The sequence below is a fragment of the Lipotes vexillifer genome, unplaced genomic scaffold (assembly GCF_000442215.2).
Source record: "Lipotes vexillifer unplaced genomic scaffold, Lipotes_vexillifer_v1.1 scaffold500, whole genome shotgun sequence".
NCBI lineage: Eukaryota > Metazoa > Chordata > Mammalia > Artiodactyla > Lipotidae > Lipotes > Lipotes vexillifer.
In genome coordinates this window covers 1,196,281-1,215,655 of record NW_006778765.1, presented here as the reverse complement: position 1 = coordinate 1,215,655, position 19,375 = coordinate 1,196,281, and the positions used below count along the sequence as shown (strand labels likewise).

The window sequence follows — 19,375 nt, the reverse complement described above, 5'->3', positions numbered from 1 at the left end:
AGGGAAATTGAGTAGGCAATGAGCTCACTGCTATATGTTTTATAACATATGAAGCCATGTGATTCTGAGGTGCAGAATTACACCTCCCACCTCCCACTCCAGTGGGCTCAAGTGCTCTCCTGTCTTCTCCCCTGATGGACTCAAGGCCACAATTAGATGGGTGAGGGGCAGCCACTGTAGAAGCTCTTAGCTCTGTTCGTAGCTCTGAATCATGCAAAAGACACTAGGTGGGGCCCTCCCCATCTCTGCCTGTTCCTGTCCTCTGAAGACCCCCTGGTCATCATGAGGCCTTGGTACCCTCTCAGAGTCACAGCCCCAGGGGTCACTGAGGTGTGCATTTCTTATTCCTTTCAAAACACTGAGGTGAGCAGCATGACTGAGGGGTGGGGAGGAACTGAGAGAAGAGCAGGTAGGGTTCAAAACATCAAAGGGATGCGGATCCTACTAACCACTTTGCGGACCCCATCAGGAAGCCCACCACAAGCCACTGAGGATACCTCACCTCCAGATCCCGCAACTGGCATACAGGCACCCCCAATCTACCCAGAAAACTGCTGGAATAAGAAAACTTAGCAAGCAGGCAAGATACCTATGGTATTGTGTGCAAATATCTGTGAATATACTAAAAAACACTGAACTGTGCACTTTAAGGGGGTGAATTGTATGGCATGTGAATTATATTCCAACAAAGCTGTTTATAAATAAAAATCAAAAGCACCCCCGAGGGCTTCCCTGGTGGCTCAGTGGTTGAGAGTCTGCCTGCCGATGCAGGGGACACGGGTTCGTGCCCCGGTCTGGGAAGATCCCACATGCCGCGGAGCGGCTGGGCTCATGACCCATGGCTGCTAAGCCTGCGCGTCCAGAGCCTGTGCTCCGCAACGGGAGAGGCCACAACAGTGAGAGGCCCGCGTACCGCAAAAAAAAAAAAAAAAAAAAAAAAAGCACCCCCGAAACTGAAAGATTCAGGGGCAATATACAAAAATCAACTGTATGAGCAGTTGGGGAATTCTTGATATAGAAGTGCAAAGTTGAAGGATTTACATTATCTGATTTCAAGACTTACTGTCTTGAAAAACTATAAAGTTACAGTAATCAGGACAGGTGGTGTTAGAGTAAGAAGAGACAAACAGATCAATGATACAGAACAGAGAAGCCAGAAATAGACTCACATTTACACAGTCTATTGATTTTTTTAATGTACCAAGATAATTCAATGTAGAAAGGAAATACATTTTTCAATGGGAAAAAAAAATCTTGACCCCCTATCTAACATCATAGCCAAAAAAAAAAAATTAATTCAAGATGGATCACAGACCTAAACAAAAACTAAAGCTAAACCTATATAAAGCTTCTAGAAGAAAACCCATGAGAATTATTTTGTGACCCTGGAGTCGACAAAGATTTCCTAGGACAGAGAAAGTGCTAAGTATAAAATATTGATAGACTGGACTTCATCCAAATTAAAACCATCTGTTCATCAAAAGACAGCATTTTAAAAAGTCACAGGCCAGGGAAAAGAATATTTACAATACATGTGTCTGACAAAGGACTCAATAATATCGAGTATAAGAACTTCTAGAACTCAGTAATAAACAATCCAATAAAAGTGGACAAAAGGCTTAAACCAATACTTCATAAAAGATATATGAATGGCCACTAAACACATGCTCCTCATAATTGGATCCATGAGCATTTGAGGACTGAAGGGAGAAATTAAAGTCCCTGCGCTCTAAGGGCACAGGAAAGATCCCACATATGGAGCCTGGGTAAACGAGGGGACTGGGTCCCAGGATGGAGGCAGACTCAGACAGGAAAGGGGCCAGAGACTGGGGTGTTGGTGAATGTGGTGACCCTAGGGGCAGGGAGGGTGCTGGGGCTTTGAATGCCACCAGGACCTGCTCAGACTCAATCCAGTGGGCAGGGAGGAGCTGCCCCAGGGGCTGAGGAGCAGAGGGGTGACACCATCCAAGCGAAGGTTTTGAGGGTGTGCTGGGCAAGTGGCCTGGGGTGAGCATGACGGGGGTGAGCCTCCTTCTCCAACCCCGTTCTTCTCCACCATTCTTCTCCCCCTCTATCAGAGTTTCACCCCAGAGGCTCTCAGTAGACCCCTTCAGGGAAGAGTGGGAAGGAGAGAAGGAAGGAGGGGTCAGTGAGGGTGTCAATGGGATCAGCCCTCTGAATATGCTCCCAGCCCCAGAGCCTGCTGGGGAAGGAAAGCAGTACTGCTCGTCCTGGGGGCCTCACAGATTTCCCTGGTATTGTATGAATGGGTCAGCAATTCAACTCTTCTAAGGTAATCGTTGGTAGCAGTTTGGTCTATATACCTTTCTCCCTCTTTATCTGCGTTTATAGCATACGTGTATAATTATATATCTTGATGGTTTTTTACCATCCCATCCAATGATGGTTTTATATCCCATCCAATGGGATCATAATGGTGTTCAGCTTTTTCACTTACAAATACATCTTGGGTATACCTTCTCATCAGTACACATAGATCAAATTCATTATTTTTCAAGTTATGTTGTATTCTATAGTTTGAATGGACTATAAACCATTAAATCAACGCCCGATTTTACCAGTTGGGGATATCACCAATGACTATCTTTATACACCTTTACATCAGTGGGCCACTATTTCTGGTGTCTTGCTTTTGTAGCTAGGGCTTTGGCCATTTCCAGCAGAAAAGAATGGACAGCACTTCTGTCTTTTCTTTGGAGGGGGCTTAACTGTTGGGAGCCAGCCTGGTGCTTGAGTCATAACTGCCCTTATGACATCATAGGTCTCCCTCCCCCACTGTTTCTCTCCATGCCATGACTAGAGGAACACAGACCTGAGAGGATTTGAACCATCTACACCCAATCTATGTGGGACCAATGGTGAGTAAGAGAGAGACTGACACACGAGGCTTTTTTAGGGATGTCCCCATAAATCTCTCGGGATGAGGGGATCTCCCTGACATCTGAATACTCTGGGAAGCCCTGTATGCTGGGGATGTGTGGGTTACTTAATGGAGAGGGAGGGAGAGCAGCCTCCCGCTTGCCTTTCCCCTAACTGCTGATTGCAGGAGAAGGACCAGCCCCAAACAATTAATGAACACACCAAAAATGAGCCTCAGCAGAATGAGGAGCTGATCTTGAAATCTTTACTGCCAGCACCATCACCGAACTTAGAGAAGGCAGAGGCAGGAGGAGCCTGGACTTGAATGTCTCTGGTCTTTGTGTTCTAATGCTTGTGGCTAGTGTCTTTTGTACGTTCTAGAGCTAAGAACAGGAATAAACTCATTCTTGTCTGTCCTCTTTCCCCATTTTTTTCTAGGCTAAACAAGAGAATATAGCTGCAACAAAGGGAGTAGATGATGCTAATAAGAGACTCAGAGCAGTATGATCCCCCCACCCAGATGACACGGGGCTGGGGGTGGGAATGTGGCAGTTGTGTCTGTGGAATGGAATGGCCAACATATGGGAAGCTGGGCTTAATCAATGGTGTGTGTGTGTGTGTGTGTGTGTGTGTGTGTGTGTGTGTGTGAGCGTGTGCATGTATGTTTGCTTGCTAATTAAGATTTAAAGTTTGAAAGTCAAGAGAAGTGAAGATGGGGAAGAGATAAGAGAGGTAGAACTTTATGGGATGTGGGAACTTTTAATACTATGTTATCACAGAGGAAGAGAGCAGGCTGTGGATTGGAGCTGCAGTCAAGGATGAAAGAGCAGGATTAGAAGAGGAAGCCACTTCTCCAGTAGGTGAGTGGGGTCTGAAGGGAAGGATCATGGATCCTGGTCAGGTGGACAGGCTCAGGTGGACTATGATAACCCTTTGATTATGGTATTCTTGCTCTAGGCTGGCCAACTTGACCCATGTAAACCTGGGAAGCCAGGACAGATATACTACCATTTTACAGATGGGAGCTCTGAGATTCAGAGGTCAATGTGATGTATCCATGTCCATTAACCAGAGCGGGGCAGAGAAAGGACACCTACCTGGTCTTCTGGTTCCAGCCAGTGCCTTGCCCAGTGCTCTTGAGGTTCAGAAGAAGGGGTGATTGTTGATAGGGCATCAGGATCCCTTCCTGGCACACCCTGGGGCTGAAGTGGGTGGGGAATATCCTCCAAATGTCTCGTCTTTTTTCTTGTTAGATCCCAAGAACCCAAAACAGGCTTCCCGTCAGTAATCCAGAAGTAGTAAAGGTCCAGGCCTGGTGGCGGGGCACCCTGGTGTGCAGCACACTGCTGCACGTGGCTCTCAGAGTGTGGATCATTCAGGGCTGGTGGAGGCATAAGCTGGTGAAGTTGCATGAGAACAGGCAGCGGACAGCTCTGGAGAACTTTACACGGAAGGAGTGGCAGTCAGGCTGCAGTCCTGGGTCCGCATGTGGCGCATCTGTTGGCGCTACTGCCATTTGCTCAACGCTGCCCACATCATCCAGGCCTACTGGAGATGCCACTCCTGCGCTTCCCAGGATTTCATCAACGGCCACTACAGAGTCACGGCCAACCAGCTGCATCTCGAACTCGAGATCTTGCTGGGCTCAGGGCCTTGCACTGTGACGGAGTGTATTCCCCTTCCAATAAAGCAGTGAAGTGGTCCTTCTCTCTGCTTGATAAGCTCCAGGAGGTCAGGGCCAATGAGGGCAAATAGTTAGCATCTCATATGCTAGCTCTGAGGAATTGGCAGGGGTTGTCTGAGGAGGATTTTGAGCCACGGTCCAGACTGAGCAGAGACTGTGATTGATTAGCAATGTCTGACATAGGTAGGAAAGTTGGGGGTACAGATCTGCCATGTTGCCAACTCAGGGAGCATCACTCATGTTCAGTCTATGGAAATGGTGCCTCTCCCTAAGGCTGTGTATAATGGAAGCCTGGGGCAGGGGTGGGGTTGTTGCGCACAGCAGCACTTTTGCCAGGAATTCACTCACCAGGTCTAGTTGCTCTGGGCGTGATCTCCCACCCCCATGGCTGAGAGGAGCACACCCACCCCAAGCTCTTGATCCTGGCTCCTGTTGGTTCGTAAACTGGCCCCTGTACATGGAGGGCAAGAAAAGACCGAAGAAAGAGGCAGACTACACCAGATTAGTAGGTGGCAGGTTTAGTAAGCAAGGGAACTTATTTACAAGACTTGTCTTGGGCGGCCACAGACAAGTAGGCCTCCGTACTTGCTTGCCAGACTCTTGCAAGTTTATATAGAGGCCTTAATGAGGTTCAGCCACATATACCACCCAGATGTTCTCGAGAACACATTACTCTCTCAAGGCTGAATCCCTGAAAATGCCTTCCACTGTGGGAATGGCAGGCAGAACATACATTCCAAGGACAGGGGAGGAGGTGAGGGGCATCTAATTGCCTGGGTCTAGCTTGTGAGTACAGCTGGCGGTCACATCCTTTCAGTGACCTCCAACAGCTCCCTGCTGTATCTTCATACTTGACCTCCAAGTCAGAGTCTGAGCTCCAAACTGAAAATAGTTAGACTGCAGAGCCCCTGTCCTCACTCCTACCTCAAACTCTGTCCCTCACTCTCTGATCCCGAATGCAGGCTAGGACTCATTCCCCTCCAGACCTGGTTGGTGTGGGAAGTTCCACAGGTGTGGAGGTGGGGAAAGAAGGCAACCCACTTCTAGCCAAACCTTCTGGTGAGTGTCATCCCCTAGGCTATCACAGACCTAGAGCTGAGAAGCCATCAGTTGTGTCTGCCTCTCCCTCTCCCCAGTCTCTGCAAGAATTGATTCAGGTGGAGCTGAGACCTCTGACAGTCCCTTCTTGTGAAAAGCTGCCACCTGGGGTGAGACTGGCGCCTAAGTGATGATAAAGGGCCAGTTAAGAGGTCAAGGTTAGGCTGGCCTTCTGCACACCTGGACACTGCTGTTCCGTGGTTTCCTGCAGAGAGAGGGGTCTAAGGTCTTGGGTTATTTGCCATCAAACCTGCAAACTCAGAAGCCCTATGTCCAGCCCAGCTCCATCTCCTCTGCCCTGGCAAGTTGGTCCTTCAGCTCACATTGCCCGGAAATCTCATGCTCCAGCTCTCTGTCTTGCACTGGGGCTTGAGCTCTGTCTTTCTTGCTTTGTCCTTCTGTGTCCTGCCCTGTCTCACCCAGGTCCTAGTTTCTCACTCTTGCTCTGAAGGACTTCTGTCTCCTCTCTCCTTGCTTCTCTCTACTGTGTTCAGTGTCTCAGAGTAAAGAGCAAGGACTTAGGAGCCACACCAAGCTAGGTCACACCAACCCTGGCTTCCCCACTCACTGCTGTGTGGCTGCAGACATGTCATTTTCCCTCTCTGAGCCTCAGTTTCCTGAGCTGTGAAGTGGGGCTAATGATCCTCATCTTTCAGTGTGAATGTCAAGTAGCATAAAAATTCAGCCTCAGCAACAAAACAAGGAAAGAGGGGTCGCACCCACAAACCTTAAAAACTGGCAGCCAGGGTGGGAGGGAAATAATGTTTAGCCCAATTAAGAAGACCAAAAGTTAGTGTTCCCTACCATCAAAATCAATTGCAAATGTTTATCTGTTAATGCTTGTCTGTAATGAAAATTTACATGTGTCATCTCTGAAAATGTCTTTTCATTCACATAGGTATGAAGTGAAATATCTGGCACCGCCAAAGGGTGATATAAATTCCTGAGCATAGGATTATAGTCGAGACTAGTCATCACTTTGAAGATATTTGTAGACTTCTATGAGATTCTTTTCTTGATATTTGCCTTTAAGCATGTCATTACATTGCAGATCAATTACTTCCAATTGAAGTTCAGGTGGTTGTTCCTCAATTGCTTAGATAAAAAAGTTTAGAAATATGGAAACTCCTCTTGTACTTACATGGAAGTCTGAAAAGTGCTTGCTGCTGGAACTCTAGTTTGAACTCAGAGAATATATCCACTGAAAATCTGCATGAGAATGGTTATCCTGCTTCTTGTTATAACTTTTGACAGCTCAGGAAGTGCATAAAGCAGCTTGACATTACTTATTTAAAATTATTTGTCAAGGGGCTTCCTTGGTGGTGCAGTAGTTAGGAATCCGCCTGCCAATGCAGGGGAAACGGGTTCAAGCCCTGGTCTGGGAAGATCCCACATGCCGTGGAGCAGCTCAGCCCGTGCGCCACAACTGCTGAGCCCGCGTGCCACAACTGCTGAAGCCTGCACGCCCAGAGCCCGTGCTCCACAACAAGAGAAGCCACCGCAATGAGAAGCCCGTGCACCGCAACAAAGAGTAGCCCCCTGCTCGCCGCAACTAGAGAAAGCCCGAGAACAGCAATGAAGACCCAATGCAGCCAAAAATAAATAAATTAAAAAAATTTTTAATAAAAAAATCTTAAAAAATAAAATTATTTGCCAAAATGACTTTACTTCAGTATAAGTTTCACATAAAACATTGCTTTGCTCATTAATTTCAGGTTTAATTCATTAAAAAACATGAAGACTGCAGCAAAAGCTTATTTCCAATGCCATTCAGGTATTTTTAAAAAAATTTTATTTATTTTTGGCTGCATTAGGTCTTCGTTGCTGCACGTGGGCTTTCTCTAGTTGCGGCGAGCAGGGGGCTACTCTTTGTTGTGGTGCACCGGCTTCTCACTGCGGTGGCTTCTCTTGTTGTGGAGCACGGGCTCTAGGCGCACAGGCTTCAGCGGTTGTGGCATGCGGGCTCAGTAGTTGTGGCGCACGGGCTGAGCTGCTCCACGGCATGTGGGACCTTCCCAGACCAGGGCTCGAACCCGTTTCCCCTGCATTGGCAGGAGGATTCCTAACCACTGTGCCACCAGGGAAGTCCCCGCCATTCAGGGTTTTTTTTTTTTTTTTTTGCGGTACGCGGGCCTCTCACTGTTGTGGCCTCTCCCGTTGCGGAGCACAGGCTCCGGACGCGCAGGCTCAGCGGCCATGGCTCACGGGCCTAGCCGCTCCGCGGCATGTGGGATCTTCCCAGACCGGGGCACGAACCCGTGTCCCCTGCATTGGCAGGCAGACTCTCAACCATTGCGCCACCAGGGAAGCCCCAGCTTCTATTTCTGATCAAAATTCATGGAACCAATGATGGTTGTCAATAAGTGGCAAGTGAAATTTATCATTGACATTACTGGTTCAGTAACATGATAGATTCAAATATTTTCCACAGAGTACCTAGTGATGAATAATACAATGAATAAACACAGGCTTTAAGCACTTTATATTTTCATAAACTTTGTAAATTTGTTCAACTAAGCCTTTTTCCCCCCTGCTCCACACATATTTTCACCACTATCATTTTTATCACATCTTAGCAGATTCCACATCAGGTTGTACTGAATTAATGTTTTCTCAACTTTAAAAAATACTCTCAACTGTATTTGTTTCATGCAGACTATTAATAGAACTCAATTCTTCAGTCTTCAAATTTGGCATTTACCCCTTCAATGAACAACAGCTGAACTGTATTGGTAACATCTGTCAACTCATTAAGAGCCAAGGAAATCCACTTGAAGTCATTTGCCCTGTCTTTAATTGACTTTTGATTTTGTTCCCAATGTCTTCAACTCTTGGAGCAGCTATTTTCATTGAAAGGCTAACAGTTAAATTTATTTTCTCTGGACACATTTTTTTCAGCAGCTGCAATTAAACTTGATTTAATTAATTAATCATTAGTAAACATCTTTTCTTGCTTGGCTAACATATGAGCAAGTTGGAAACGTACTTTGCTTGCAGCCTCATTTTCACTTTTTTTATTTTTGTGGAGAAATTCTGCTGTGATGAGATACTCCATTTAAATCTTTTTAAATTTAAATGTCCCCTGCATCGGCAGGCAGATTCTTAACCACTGCGCCACCAAGGAAGTCCCAATATTGTATTCTTTTAGCACAGCTATATAGCATCATTGCATAATGAGCACAATGCTTTGCCATTTTCTTAAAAGTGCAATACTTAAAGCCCACTTTTCTCCTTTTTCCATTGTTTTGACATGATGGATATGTACTGGTAATAAAAAATAAGTCACAGCACAGCAATATGTGTGGTACCCAAAACACTATTCAGTTAAAACTGTACCACTGCAATTTATTGTGTGCTGAGCAGCAGTGGGAAGTGATGAGTGCCACATATAGTCTGTCACAACTATTCAAATCTGTCATTGTAGTGTACATGTGGCTATAGCCAACATAACAAATAAACATGGCTGTGTTCCAATAAAATTTTATTTATGAACACTGAAATTTGAATTTTATATAATTTTCATGAGTCATGAAATATTATTATTTTGAGTTTTTTCAACCACTGAAAAATGTAAAAACCATTCTTTGCAGGATGTACAAAAACAGTGGGCTGGGTGTAGCCCACAGGCTGTAGTTTGCCAACCCAAGCCCTAAATCAATGTCCATTACATGGTTCTGAGTCCCCAGTAGGTACAATGTATGTGTCTCAGAACCAATGTGTGGAAATGGTACTGCACCTGTGACCACCCCTTCTAGTTATATGCTTGGGTGTTTGTGCTTTCTGTCCCTGCACCTTCAGGCTCCATGTCACTGGAAGTTCTAGTTTCTAGAGTTGGAAGGCACACATCAGGGATCACTGTAAGAGTCCCATTAAACTTAAAGCTACAGCTGTGACCTGGTCACTTCAGACGCCTTTTGCCAAGAGTTAAGCAGGCGATGAAAGGTGTCACCACTCTGGCAGGGATAATTAACCCTGATATCATGAGGAGAAGGTGAAGGGCCTGCTGCTACACTATGGGAGGAGGGAAGACTATGAGTGCTGCTTGGGTGAGTCATTGGAAGATGTCTTGTTGCTTTGCTGCCCAGGTATAATGGTAGATGAACACAAACATGGCCTGAGAAGTACATGCTAACCAGAGAACCAGATGCCTCAAGGATGAGGGTCTGAATTGCTGCTTCCCTTCAGGCAAACTGCCTAGACCAGCAGAAATGCTAGTCAAAGGTGAAAGGAATTTAGAAAGGGTGGTAGAGGAAGGGGGAGAGGAGTGTGAGTAATGGCCTCAAAATAAACTGTAGCAGTAGGGACTGAAGTTTGTCTCTCTGACCCTTCTCTTTTAAGTTTTCCCAGGAGAAAAGACCTACATGAATCCTGAAGAAGCTATTTTAAATGGTAAAAACTTGCTATGGGAAGCAAGTATATGTGAGTGACATGAAGGGGTGGGCTGTAGTGAATATGTGGACGTAGTAGATCCACTCTTCTTAGCTGATGACTCATCCCACAGCTACTGGGAATACTGGCTACTGCTGGGTCACTGCTATGTCCCGTACTAGGAATTGCCTTTGGCCATAGGGAAGGGATTTGACCAAGGCATGTCCTTTCCTAAGAGGAAGCCTGTAGCTAGTGACTTATCATTGGTGTTATGAGTTGAATTATGCCAGCCACACAGGATTATCCAGTCTTGAACCTCCCCAACCCCACAATACCCTAAACAAGCAATATGGAGACCCTACAGAACTCCCAGATCTGAGGCCCAGGGTGAAAGCAAATGTGTCTCTTGGGCCAGGGCCTCTCTCTCATTGAGGTACACCCAGGGGTTCTGTTGTGGCTCCAGGTCTTAAACGCCTATGGTGAGGTCAGAGTTGGGCTGGGGACCACTAGGAAGAAGAAGAGTCTTTTGTGGGCAACCATCCCACCCACAGCCCTGGAGCAAGAATCCAAGCTGGGCCACTAAGGGGTCTTGTATTCATTCTCAGAATCCACCTGTCAGCACCTCCTCACAGGGACAGTGGACATTCGTGGACAGAAGAGAGCAGCAACAAGACTGTTTAGTGGGGAGAGCCTTTGGATTCAGGGCTGCCACTCGGTGTCACCTGAAAAAGTCACATTCTGTCTCATTTTCTTCTGCCCTTCTCTCTACATCTCTCTCAGACTCCAAGTCCCCATGTGCCCCCTGCCCCGCCTCCAGTTTTCTCCCTTTCTCTCTTCCAGGTTTTCCCAGTGTTACCCTTCTCTCCTAGCCCCCAAATGCCCTAGACTCCTCATCTCAGACCTGGGGATTTTCAGCGCACCCCAAGCAGAGCGGACAAGGCAGGGCATGACAGGATCTGTCCCTAGTTATGGAGAGAAGGGTTGCAGGCCCTGAGGCCTTTGGGTCTCCAGAGGAGTGGGCTAGGGGTGGAGTCCATTCATTCATCCATTTATTACACATTCAATGAACAATTATTTTTAACCTACTATGTCCTGACATTGTGCAGCCTCTGGGGTCACAAATGTGAAAGCAGCTCAGGCTCTGTCCTCTAGGAACCAGTGAGGGAAGAGGCTGGTCAGTAAACAGGTGACTACAGTAGGATCCAATGAGGACCATAGTGGAGATCTATAAGGGGGTTTGGGATTTCTCAGGGTGCAGACCTACCAAGTCACTCCGTTAGGGGCTGCCAGGAAGACAGCTGTGGTGGGGTCTGCATTCAAGGGTAACCTAGCTGTAGTGTGGGGGTGGAGGCCAAAGAAATGACCCAGGCAGGGGCTGATAGGGAAGGGCTCTCTTAGCACAGGCCACTCTCAGCAGACCTGCTTTCCTTCCCCTGCAGGCTCTGGGGCTGGAAGCATATTCAGAGGGCTGATCCCACTGACACCCTCACTGACCCCTCCTTTCTTCTTTCCGCCCCTCCCTGAAGGGGTCTACTGAGAACCTCTAGGGGGAAATTCTGGTAGAGGTGGCAGAGAATGGTGGGGGCGGGGTGGAAGAATAGGGAGACCCCAGAATGCTGGTACTTCTGTGGGTCACCCACAGTGGTCATGAGGGGTGCTTGTATTTTGTTCCCTGTGTCCCTTACTCTAGCCCCAGGAGATGCACCCCCATCATGCTCGCCTCAGGCCCCTTGGCCAGCATACCCACAAAAAATTCCCTTGGATAGTGTCACCCCTCTGTTCCTTAGCCCCCGGGGAGGTTCCTCCCTTCCCACTGGCTTCAGTCTGAGCAGGTCCTGGTGACATTCAAAGCCTCAGCACCCTCCGTGCCCCTAGGGTCACCACATCCACCAACACCCCAGTCCCTGGCAACTTCCCTAATCTGTTGTGAGACCAGACTAAGCCATGTAAGGTCTTTGCACCTCAGTTTCCTCATCTGTGAAGTGGGATGAATGTCATTGCTCCATGATTATTACCAGGGACGGCAGGGACAATGGTGACTAGGGACTAGACTCTGGAGCCAGACTAATAGGGGCATTAAACAGATGTGGGTCTCCCGGGGCAGGGCCAAACACCTCTATCTTCAAACAGGTGCTTCTTGTACCTTCACTGTCCCATGCATTGTACTCCACTATTTCCCCATTCTCCAATTTACTCTTATCCTTTCCACTCCCCCATCCCATTAACTTCACATTGACACCCCCCTCCAGCCTTAAATGGCCTCCTCCTCTTCTCTACATCTGCTCTTCCCCTAGCCCCACACTGACTTCCTCCATACTCACTCTACACATTGCAAATGCATTTCTCAGTGACCCCTGGGGCTGCGATCCTGAGAGGGGACCAGGGCCTCACGATAGCCCGGTAGGTTTTCAGAGGCCAGGAGCACGCAGAGGTGGGGTCCTGCTTGTACAGTGGCTGACCTTCACCCATCTCGTCACTGTGACCTTGAGGCTTCAGGGGAAGAAGATAGGAGAGTGCTTGAGTCCACTTGAGCCTGAGATGGGGGTCCTGGGCTGGTCCTGGGGGCTTATGGGCTTTCTGGCCTGTGTGGGTCTTGCTCTCCCAGGGGCCTGAAAACTAGATGACTTACAGATAGGCAAGACATAGGAGGTTTAGCCACAGCAAGGGAGTTTACTCTGTTCTCCCAACCCTGATATCCTCATCAGAGATGCTCATTGTTAATTTTTGTGGATATCTTCCTAATTTCCACCACCTTTTAAAAGAATGACTTTATAAGACATGTGTGTAAATAAATCTATGCTTATATTTAGTTGATCTTGATTTGATGAACTTGATAATCTTGCTAAATCTTGTACATGCTTCTATATTAGTAGATACAGAACACACCCATTCTTCTAATTGTTATTTGGTATACCATTATTTAAATGAATTGAAATCCATCATACTAAGTAAAGTAAGTCAGAAAGAGAAAGACAAACACCATACGATATCACTTATATGTGGAATCTAAAATATGACAAAAATGAACTTATTGATGAAACAGAAACAGACTCACATAGATAACAGACTTGTGGTTGTCAAGCGGGGGCAGTGGGGGAGAGATGGACTGGGAGTCTGGGATCAGCAGATGCAAACTACTATATATAGAATGGATAAACAACAAGGTCCTATTGTATAGCACAGGATATTCTATAACCTGTGATAAACCATAATGGAAAAGAATATGAAAAAGAATATATATATAGAAAAAATATATATATGTATAATTGAATCCCTTTGCTCTACAGCAGGAATTAACACAACATTGTAAATCAATTATACTTCAATAAAATAAATGTAAAAAATAAATGAATTGAAATCCATTTAATGAATACCAGCCAGGCTTTAATGAGTATCACTATACACATTTGTGTCAATGGGTCAGTATTTGAGGTATTCTTCTTTGTAGCCGTTTACATAGAAAACAAAGGACAGGTCCTCTAGGTTTTCCTTAGAAGGGGCTCAGCTATTGGGAGCCATCCTGGCGCCTGAGTCATAGGTGCCCTTATGACATCACGGCTCTCTCCCGTCCTCTTCTCTTCTTGCCAGAGCAGTGGCTGGAGGAGAACAGACTTGAGAGCGATGGGAACATCTAGACCCTAACCATGGGTAATTGAGTGTAGATCTGAGGGGATTTGACCATCCCCCCAAAGCCATGGGCATTTAATGTTTTATAAGAGACAGTCAGATTTACCCAAGCTTTCTGGAGGGCACTACATTTCCCATAGTTTCCTCAGGAGGGGAATCCCTTCTCATGTTTGAGATCCCAGGGAAGTCCAGGAAGCCTAGTGTGTGGGTGACTTGGCACTTAGTGGTGTGAAGAGCACCCTTACTTTCATGTTTTTCTCTCTAAACTCTGATAAGGACAGCAAACGTTCCAAATTATAATCAAAGATAATGATGAAGTCACATTGATAGAAGAGAGCTTGAAGGAGCAAAGGAGAGGAGAGCAAGGGACTCCACCTCCAACTGCCTACTCACACCACTGCCTCTGCCTTCCCACCCCTCCCTGGGTAGATGGATCCAGGCTGTACTGTGTTGGAGAGAGCCTTGACTTGTGACATCTCTGACCCTTGTGGTCCAGTGGAGTGACCCAAAGGTCTGTGACCATGCAACTTATTGTCCAAAGATAAATGCTTCAGGGAGTTAAAGAGACACTTATCAAAATTATACCAGGACAATAGGCATAAACCCAGGGTGTGCCAGGCAAACTGGGATGAATGGCCACCATACACAGAGCAGGAAATGAACAGGGATCCACTCCTCCTTGGCTGTCCTTTCCCCCTGTTTTCTCCTTAGGCTAAGAGCTGTGAGTCCAGCCAAGGTGTGTGCCAAGGAGGAGTGCAAAGAGTTTGAACGCAGACCACACATGGTTGAGAGCTACAAAGTGGGGATTGTGTTTGGGGAATGCAAAGGCCAAGGTACAGGAAGACTGGATCGTGTGTGCGTGCGCGCATGTGTGCACATGTATCTTTGTGCATGCGCATACATCTTTGTGCGTGCACGCATATATGCACATGTATCTTTGTGTGTGCATGCATGTGTGCGGAAGGAGGACACTTACTTGATCTCTGAGGTCCAGCTGCGGCCCACAACAGCTCTCCTGCCACACCTTAGGGCCGAAATGTATGTTTCTTTTTTTTAAAAATAAATCTATTTATTTATTTATTTTTGGCTGCATTGGGTCTTCGTTGCTGTCTGCAGGCTTTCTCTAGTTGCAGTGAGTGGGGGTTACTCTTTGTTGTGGTGTGCGGGCTTCTCACTGTGGTGGCTTCTCATGTTGTGGAGCACGGGCTATAGGCATGTGGGCTTCAGTAGTTGTGGCACTTGGGTTCAGTAGTTGTGGCTCGCAGGCTCTAGAACGCAGGCTCAGTAGTTGTGGTGCAGGGGCTTAGTTGCTCCACGGCACGTGAGATCTTCCCAGACCAGGGCTCAAACCCATGTCTCCTGCATTGGCAGGCGGATTCTTAACTACTGAGCCACCAGGGAAGTCCCTGTATGAGTTTAAGTGTCCCCTGTTTTCTCTTGCAAGGCCCCAAAGTAAGAATCATGATGATGGAAGAACAGAAAGCGGCTGTTTTCATCCAAGCCTGGTGGCGGGGCACCCTGGTGCGCAGGACTCTGCTGCACGCGGCTCTCAGAGTGTGGATCATTCAATGCTGGTGGAAACAGAAGCTGGTGAAGCTGCAGGAGAAGAGGCGGCGGACGTCTCTAGAATTCTACGCACGGCAAGAATGGGCAGCTGTCAAGCTACAATCCTGGTTCCGCATGTGGTGCATCCGCCTTCGTTACTGCCGTTTGCTCCACGCTGTCCGCATCATTCAGGTCTATTGGCGCTGGCATAGTTGCCATACCCGTGGCTTTATTCAGGGCCATTATGACCTCAAAGAAAACCAACTGAATCTTCAACTTGAAATCTGTTTGGGCTCGCAAGCTTGTAGAGTACAACAGTGCATACCCCTTCCAATAAAGGAATGACCAGGTCTGCTATATGTGTCCCCAGCTCTTTGTCAGACATACTTCAAGGAGGTCACTGAGCTAATGATGGCAAATACTTGGCATCTCATAAATCAGCTCTAAGGAAGTGGCAGGGGTTGCCTGGGGTCCAGTGTGGAGGATTCTGAGAGTCTGGTGCTCTATGAGCAGGGCCTGTGATTGACTAGCAATGTCTGCCATGGGTAGGAGAGTTGGGGTTGCAAGGCCACCAAGTCTTCCAACTCCAGGGAGATTCTTTCACAGTGTGGTCTATGTAAATGATGCCCCGATGTAGCTGTGCAACGTGAAGTCCTGCATCATCTTTTGCTCTTTTCCCCAAAGTCTTTAAAAAATACTATTTAAAAATTGTGGTAAATACACATAACATAAAATTTACCATTTTAACCATTTTTGAGTAAACAGCTCAGTAAAATTAAGCATATTCAAATTGTTGTGCAACTATCATCACCATCCATCTCCAGAACTTCATTTATCTTGCAAAACTGAAACTCTGTACACACTGAACAATAATTCTTCATTCTCCCCTTCCCCAGCCTCTGGCAACCACTATTCTATTTTCCGTCTCTATGAATTCGATTACTCTAAATGCCTTATATGAGTGGAATCATATAATATTTGTCCTTTTATGACTGACTTATTTCACTTAACATAAGGTCTTCAAGGTTTAGTTGTTTTAGAGTATTTTTACATTAAGTCCACCATCTTGTCTTTCTCAGGGACAGTTTCTGTTGATTTACTTTTTTCCTTTGAATGGGCCATAATTTTCCTCTTTCTTTGTATGCTTTGTAATTTTTTTGTTGTTGTTGAAGATTGGACATTTGAATCTCATAATGTGGTTACTCTAGAAGTCAATTTTTTACTCTTTCCTTGATTTTGCTGTTTTTGCTGTTGTTTTTGGTTCGTTGTAGGGTGTCTCTGTGCTGGGGATCAGTAATAGGTGTAAACTTAAGGTCTTCTCTGGTATTTTCTGGGCCTCCACCTTTCCCTGGGCATACATGGTGACTTTTAAAATTTCCTTGTTTTCTTTTTTGTGTTGTTTTTTTTTTTTTTTTTTTTTTTTTTTTTTGCGGTACGCAGGCCTCTCACTGTTGTGGCCTCTTCATTGCGGGGCACAGGCTCCGGACGCGCAGGCTCAGAGGCCACGGCTCACGGGCCCAGCCGCTCCGCAGCATGTGGGATCTTCCCGGACCGGGGCACAAACCCGTGTCCCCTGCATCGGCAGGCAGACTCTCAACCACTGCGCCAAAAGGGAAGCCCTATGTGGTTACTTTTAAGTGTCCTAGTCCTTAAGTGTCTGGCTCCCAAAAAGGGAAAAAAAGAAAAGGGGTGGGGGAGGAAGGAGAGGTCCCATCTCTTTAAATCCCCTGTAAGCCACTTGAGCTGGAAGGGGAGGAGGGTGTTGCAACAACTGTGGTGGGGATTGCAACAATGGCCCCTGCCTCTGTTTCTGCACCTCTGTGATCACAAGTAGTCATCAGCAAAATGAGCACAGATCCCTACTAATATTTGAAGGACAGATTTTTTATTGCTCACCTTGGATTCTGCAAGCTTCATACAAATTTCTCCAGAACTCATTCACGGCTGCCTGGAATAGTGCTGGGGGCTAGGGTGTCAGGGATGGATAGCCAGTACCATAAAAGCTGAAATTAACCAAAATTAATGACAGTTTACTGTCCAAGTTTCTGGAATGACGCCTTCAATTAGACCCTAAAGACTCTACCAATAAACTGTTTGAACTAATAAACAAATTCAGTAAAGTTGCAGGATACAAAATCAACATACAAAAATCAGTTGCATTTCTATATAATAAAAATAACCTATCTGAAAAAAGAAATTTTAAAAAGTCTCACTTACAATGGCATCAAAAACAATAAAATACCTAGGAATAAATTTAACCAAGGAGGTGAAAGATCTATACATTGAAAACTAAAGAAATTGAAGAAGATACAAATAAATGGAAAGATATCCCATGTTCAGGGTTCAGAAGAGTTAACACTGTTAAAATATCCTTACCAGCCAAAGCAATCTATAGATTCAGTGTAATCCCTATCATAATTCCAATGGCATTTTTCACAGAAATAGAAAAATTCCTAAAATTTGTATATAACTGTAAAAGACCCTAAATACCCAAAGTATTCTTGAGAAAAAAAGAACAAAGCTGGAGGAATCACACTTCCTGATTACAAAATATATTACAAAGCTATAATAATCAGAACAGTATGAAACTGACATAAAAACAGACACAGACCAACTGGACAGAATTGAGAGCCCAGTAATAAACACATACATATATGTAGGGTGAAGTAATATTTGACAAGGGAGCCAAGAATATACAATTGGTAAAGAATGGTCTCTTCAATAACTGGTGGGAAAACTGTATATCCACATGCAAAAGAATGAAATTGGACCCTTCCCTTACACCATATGCAAAAATCAACTCAAAGTGGATCAAAGACTTAAGTGCAAGACCTAAAACCACAAAACTCCTAGAAGAAAACAGGGGAAATACTGCTTGACATTGGTCTTGGCAATGATTTTTTTGGATATGACCTCAAAAGCACAGGCAACAAAAGCAAAAATAAACAAGTGAGACTACAGCAAATTAAAAACTCCAGCACAGCAAAGGAAACAATGAGCAATATAAAAAAGCACCCTACAGCACAAGAGAAAATATTTGTAAAATGTGCGTCTGATAAGGGGTTAATTGCCAAAATATACAAGGAACTCATATAATCCAATAATGAAGAAAAACAAAAACAAACAATAACAACAAAAACAAAAACAAACCTAATTAAAAAATGGCCAGTGACCTGAATAGACATTTTTCCAAAAAATACATACAAATGGCCAACAGGTAGATGAAAAAATTACTCAACACCACTAATAATAGAAATGCAAGTCAAAACCACATGTGATATAACCTCACACCTGTTAGAATGGCTATTATCAAAAGACAAATGATAACAAGTGTTGGCGAGGGTGTGGAGATAAGGGAATCCTTGTATACACTGCTGGTGGGATGTAAGTTGGTACAATCATTATGTTAATCAGTATGGAGGTTCCTCAATACATTCAAAATAAAACTACCACATGATCTAGCAATCCTACTTCTGGGTATATATCCAAAGGAAATAAAATCACTTTATCAAAGAGATATCTGCATTCTCATGTTTACTGTATCATTATTCATAATAGCCAAGCTATGGAAATACCCTCTTTCTATCAAAGGAAGAATGGATACACATATAAAATGAAATATTTTTCAGCCATAAAAAGAGAAAGAAATCCTTACATTTGTGACAACATAGATGAACCTGGAGGACCTTATGGAGGACATAAGTAAAATAAGCCCAACAGAGAAAGACAAATACTGTACAATCTCACAAAGTGGAATCTAACAGAGTTGAACAGTGGTTACTAGGGGCTGGGAGGTAGGGAAAATGGGGGGCTGTTTACTAAATGGTAAAAACTTTCAGTTATATGATAAGTTTGGGGATCTAATGGACAGCATGGTGAATATAATAATAATATTGAACTGTATACTTGAAGTTTGCTGAGAGTGGTTTTTAAGGGTTCTTGTTTTAAAGAAAAGGTAACTGTGAGGTAATGGATGCGTTAACTTGATTGTGGTAATCATTTCACAATGTATACATATATCAAACCATCATGTTGTACATCTTAAATATATACAATTTTTATTTGTAATTATACCTCAATAAAACTGGAAAAATGATAAAAATATATTCTAGATACAAGTCCATCAAATATGTGGTTTGCAAATATTTTCTCCTGTCACTCAACTTGTCTTTT

The 19,375-nt window shown here is 45.1% G+C and overlaps 2 protein-coding genes across 2 annotated transcripts; both read left to right on the top strand.

Moving 5' to 3' along the window:
• Positions 1-2,800: 2,800 nt before the first annotated feature.
• LOC103080753 (IQ domain-containing protein F1) lies at positions 2,801-4,583 on the top strand. The gene is given in 5 exon segments (XM_007451831.1): positions 2,801-2,879; positions 3,068-3,184; positions 3,319-3,381; positions 4,134-4,338; positions 4,341-4,583. Coding segments are annotated over 5 exon segments (624 nt in total). The 5' UTR covers positions 2,801-2,876; the 3' UTR covers positions 4,577-4,583.
• Positions 4,584-13,617: 9,034 nt separating this feature from the next.
• LOC103080472 (IQ domain-containing protein F5) lies at positions 13,618-15,559 on the top strand. The gene is made up of 2 exons (XM_007451830.1): positions 13,618-13,678; positions 15,102-15,559. Exons 1-2 carry the CDS (start codon positions 13,675-13,677, stop codon positions 15,545-15,547), a joined length of 450 nt encoding a protein of 149 aa, XP_007451892.1. The 5' UTR covers positions 13,618-13,674; the 3' UTR covers positions 15,548-15,559.
• The last annotated feature ends 3,816 nt before the right edge of the window (positions 15,560-19,375 follow it).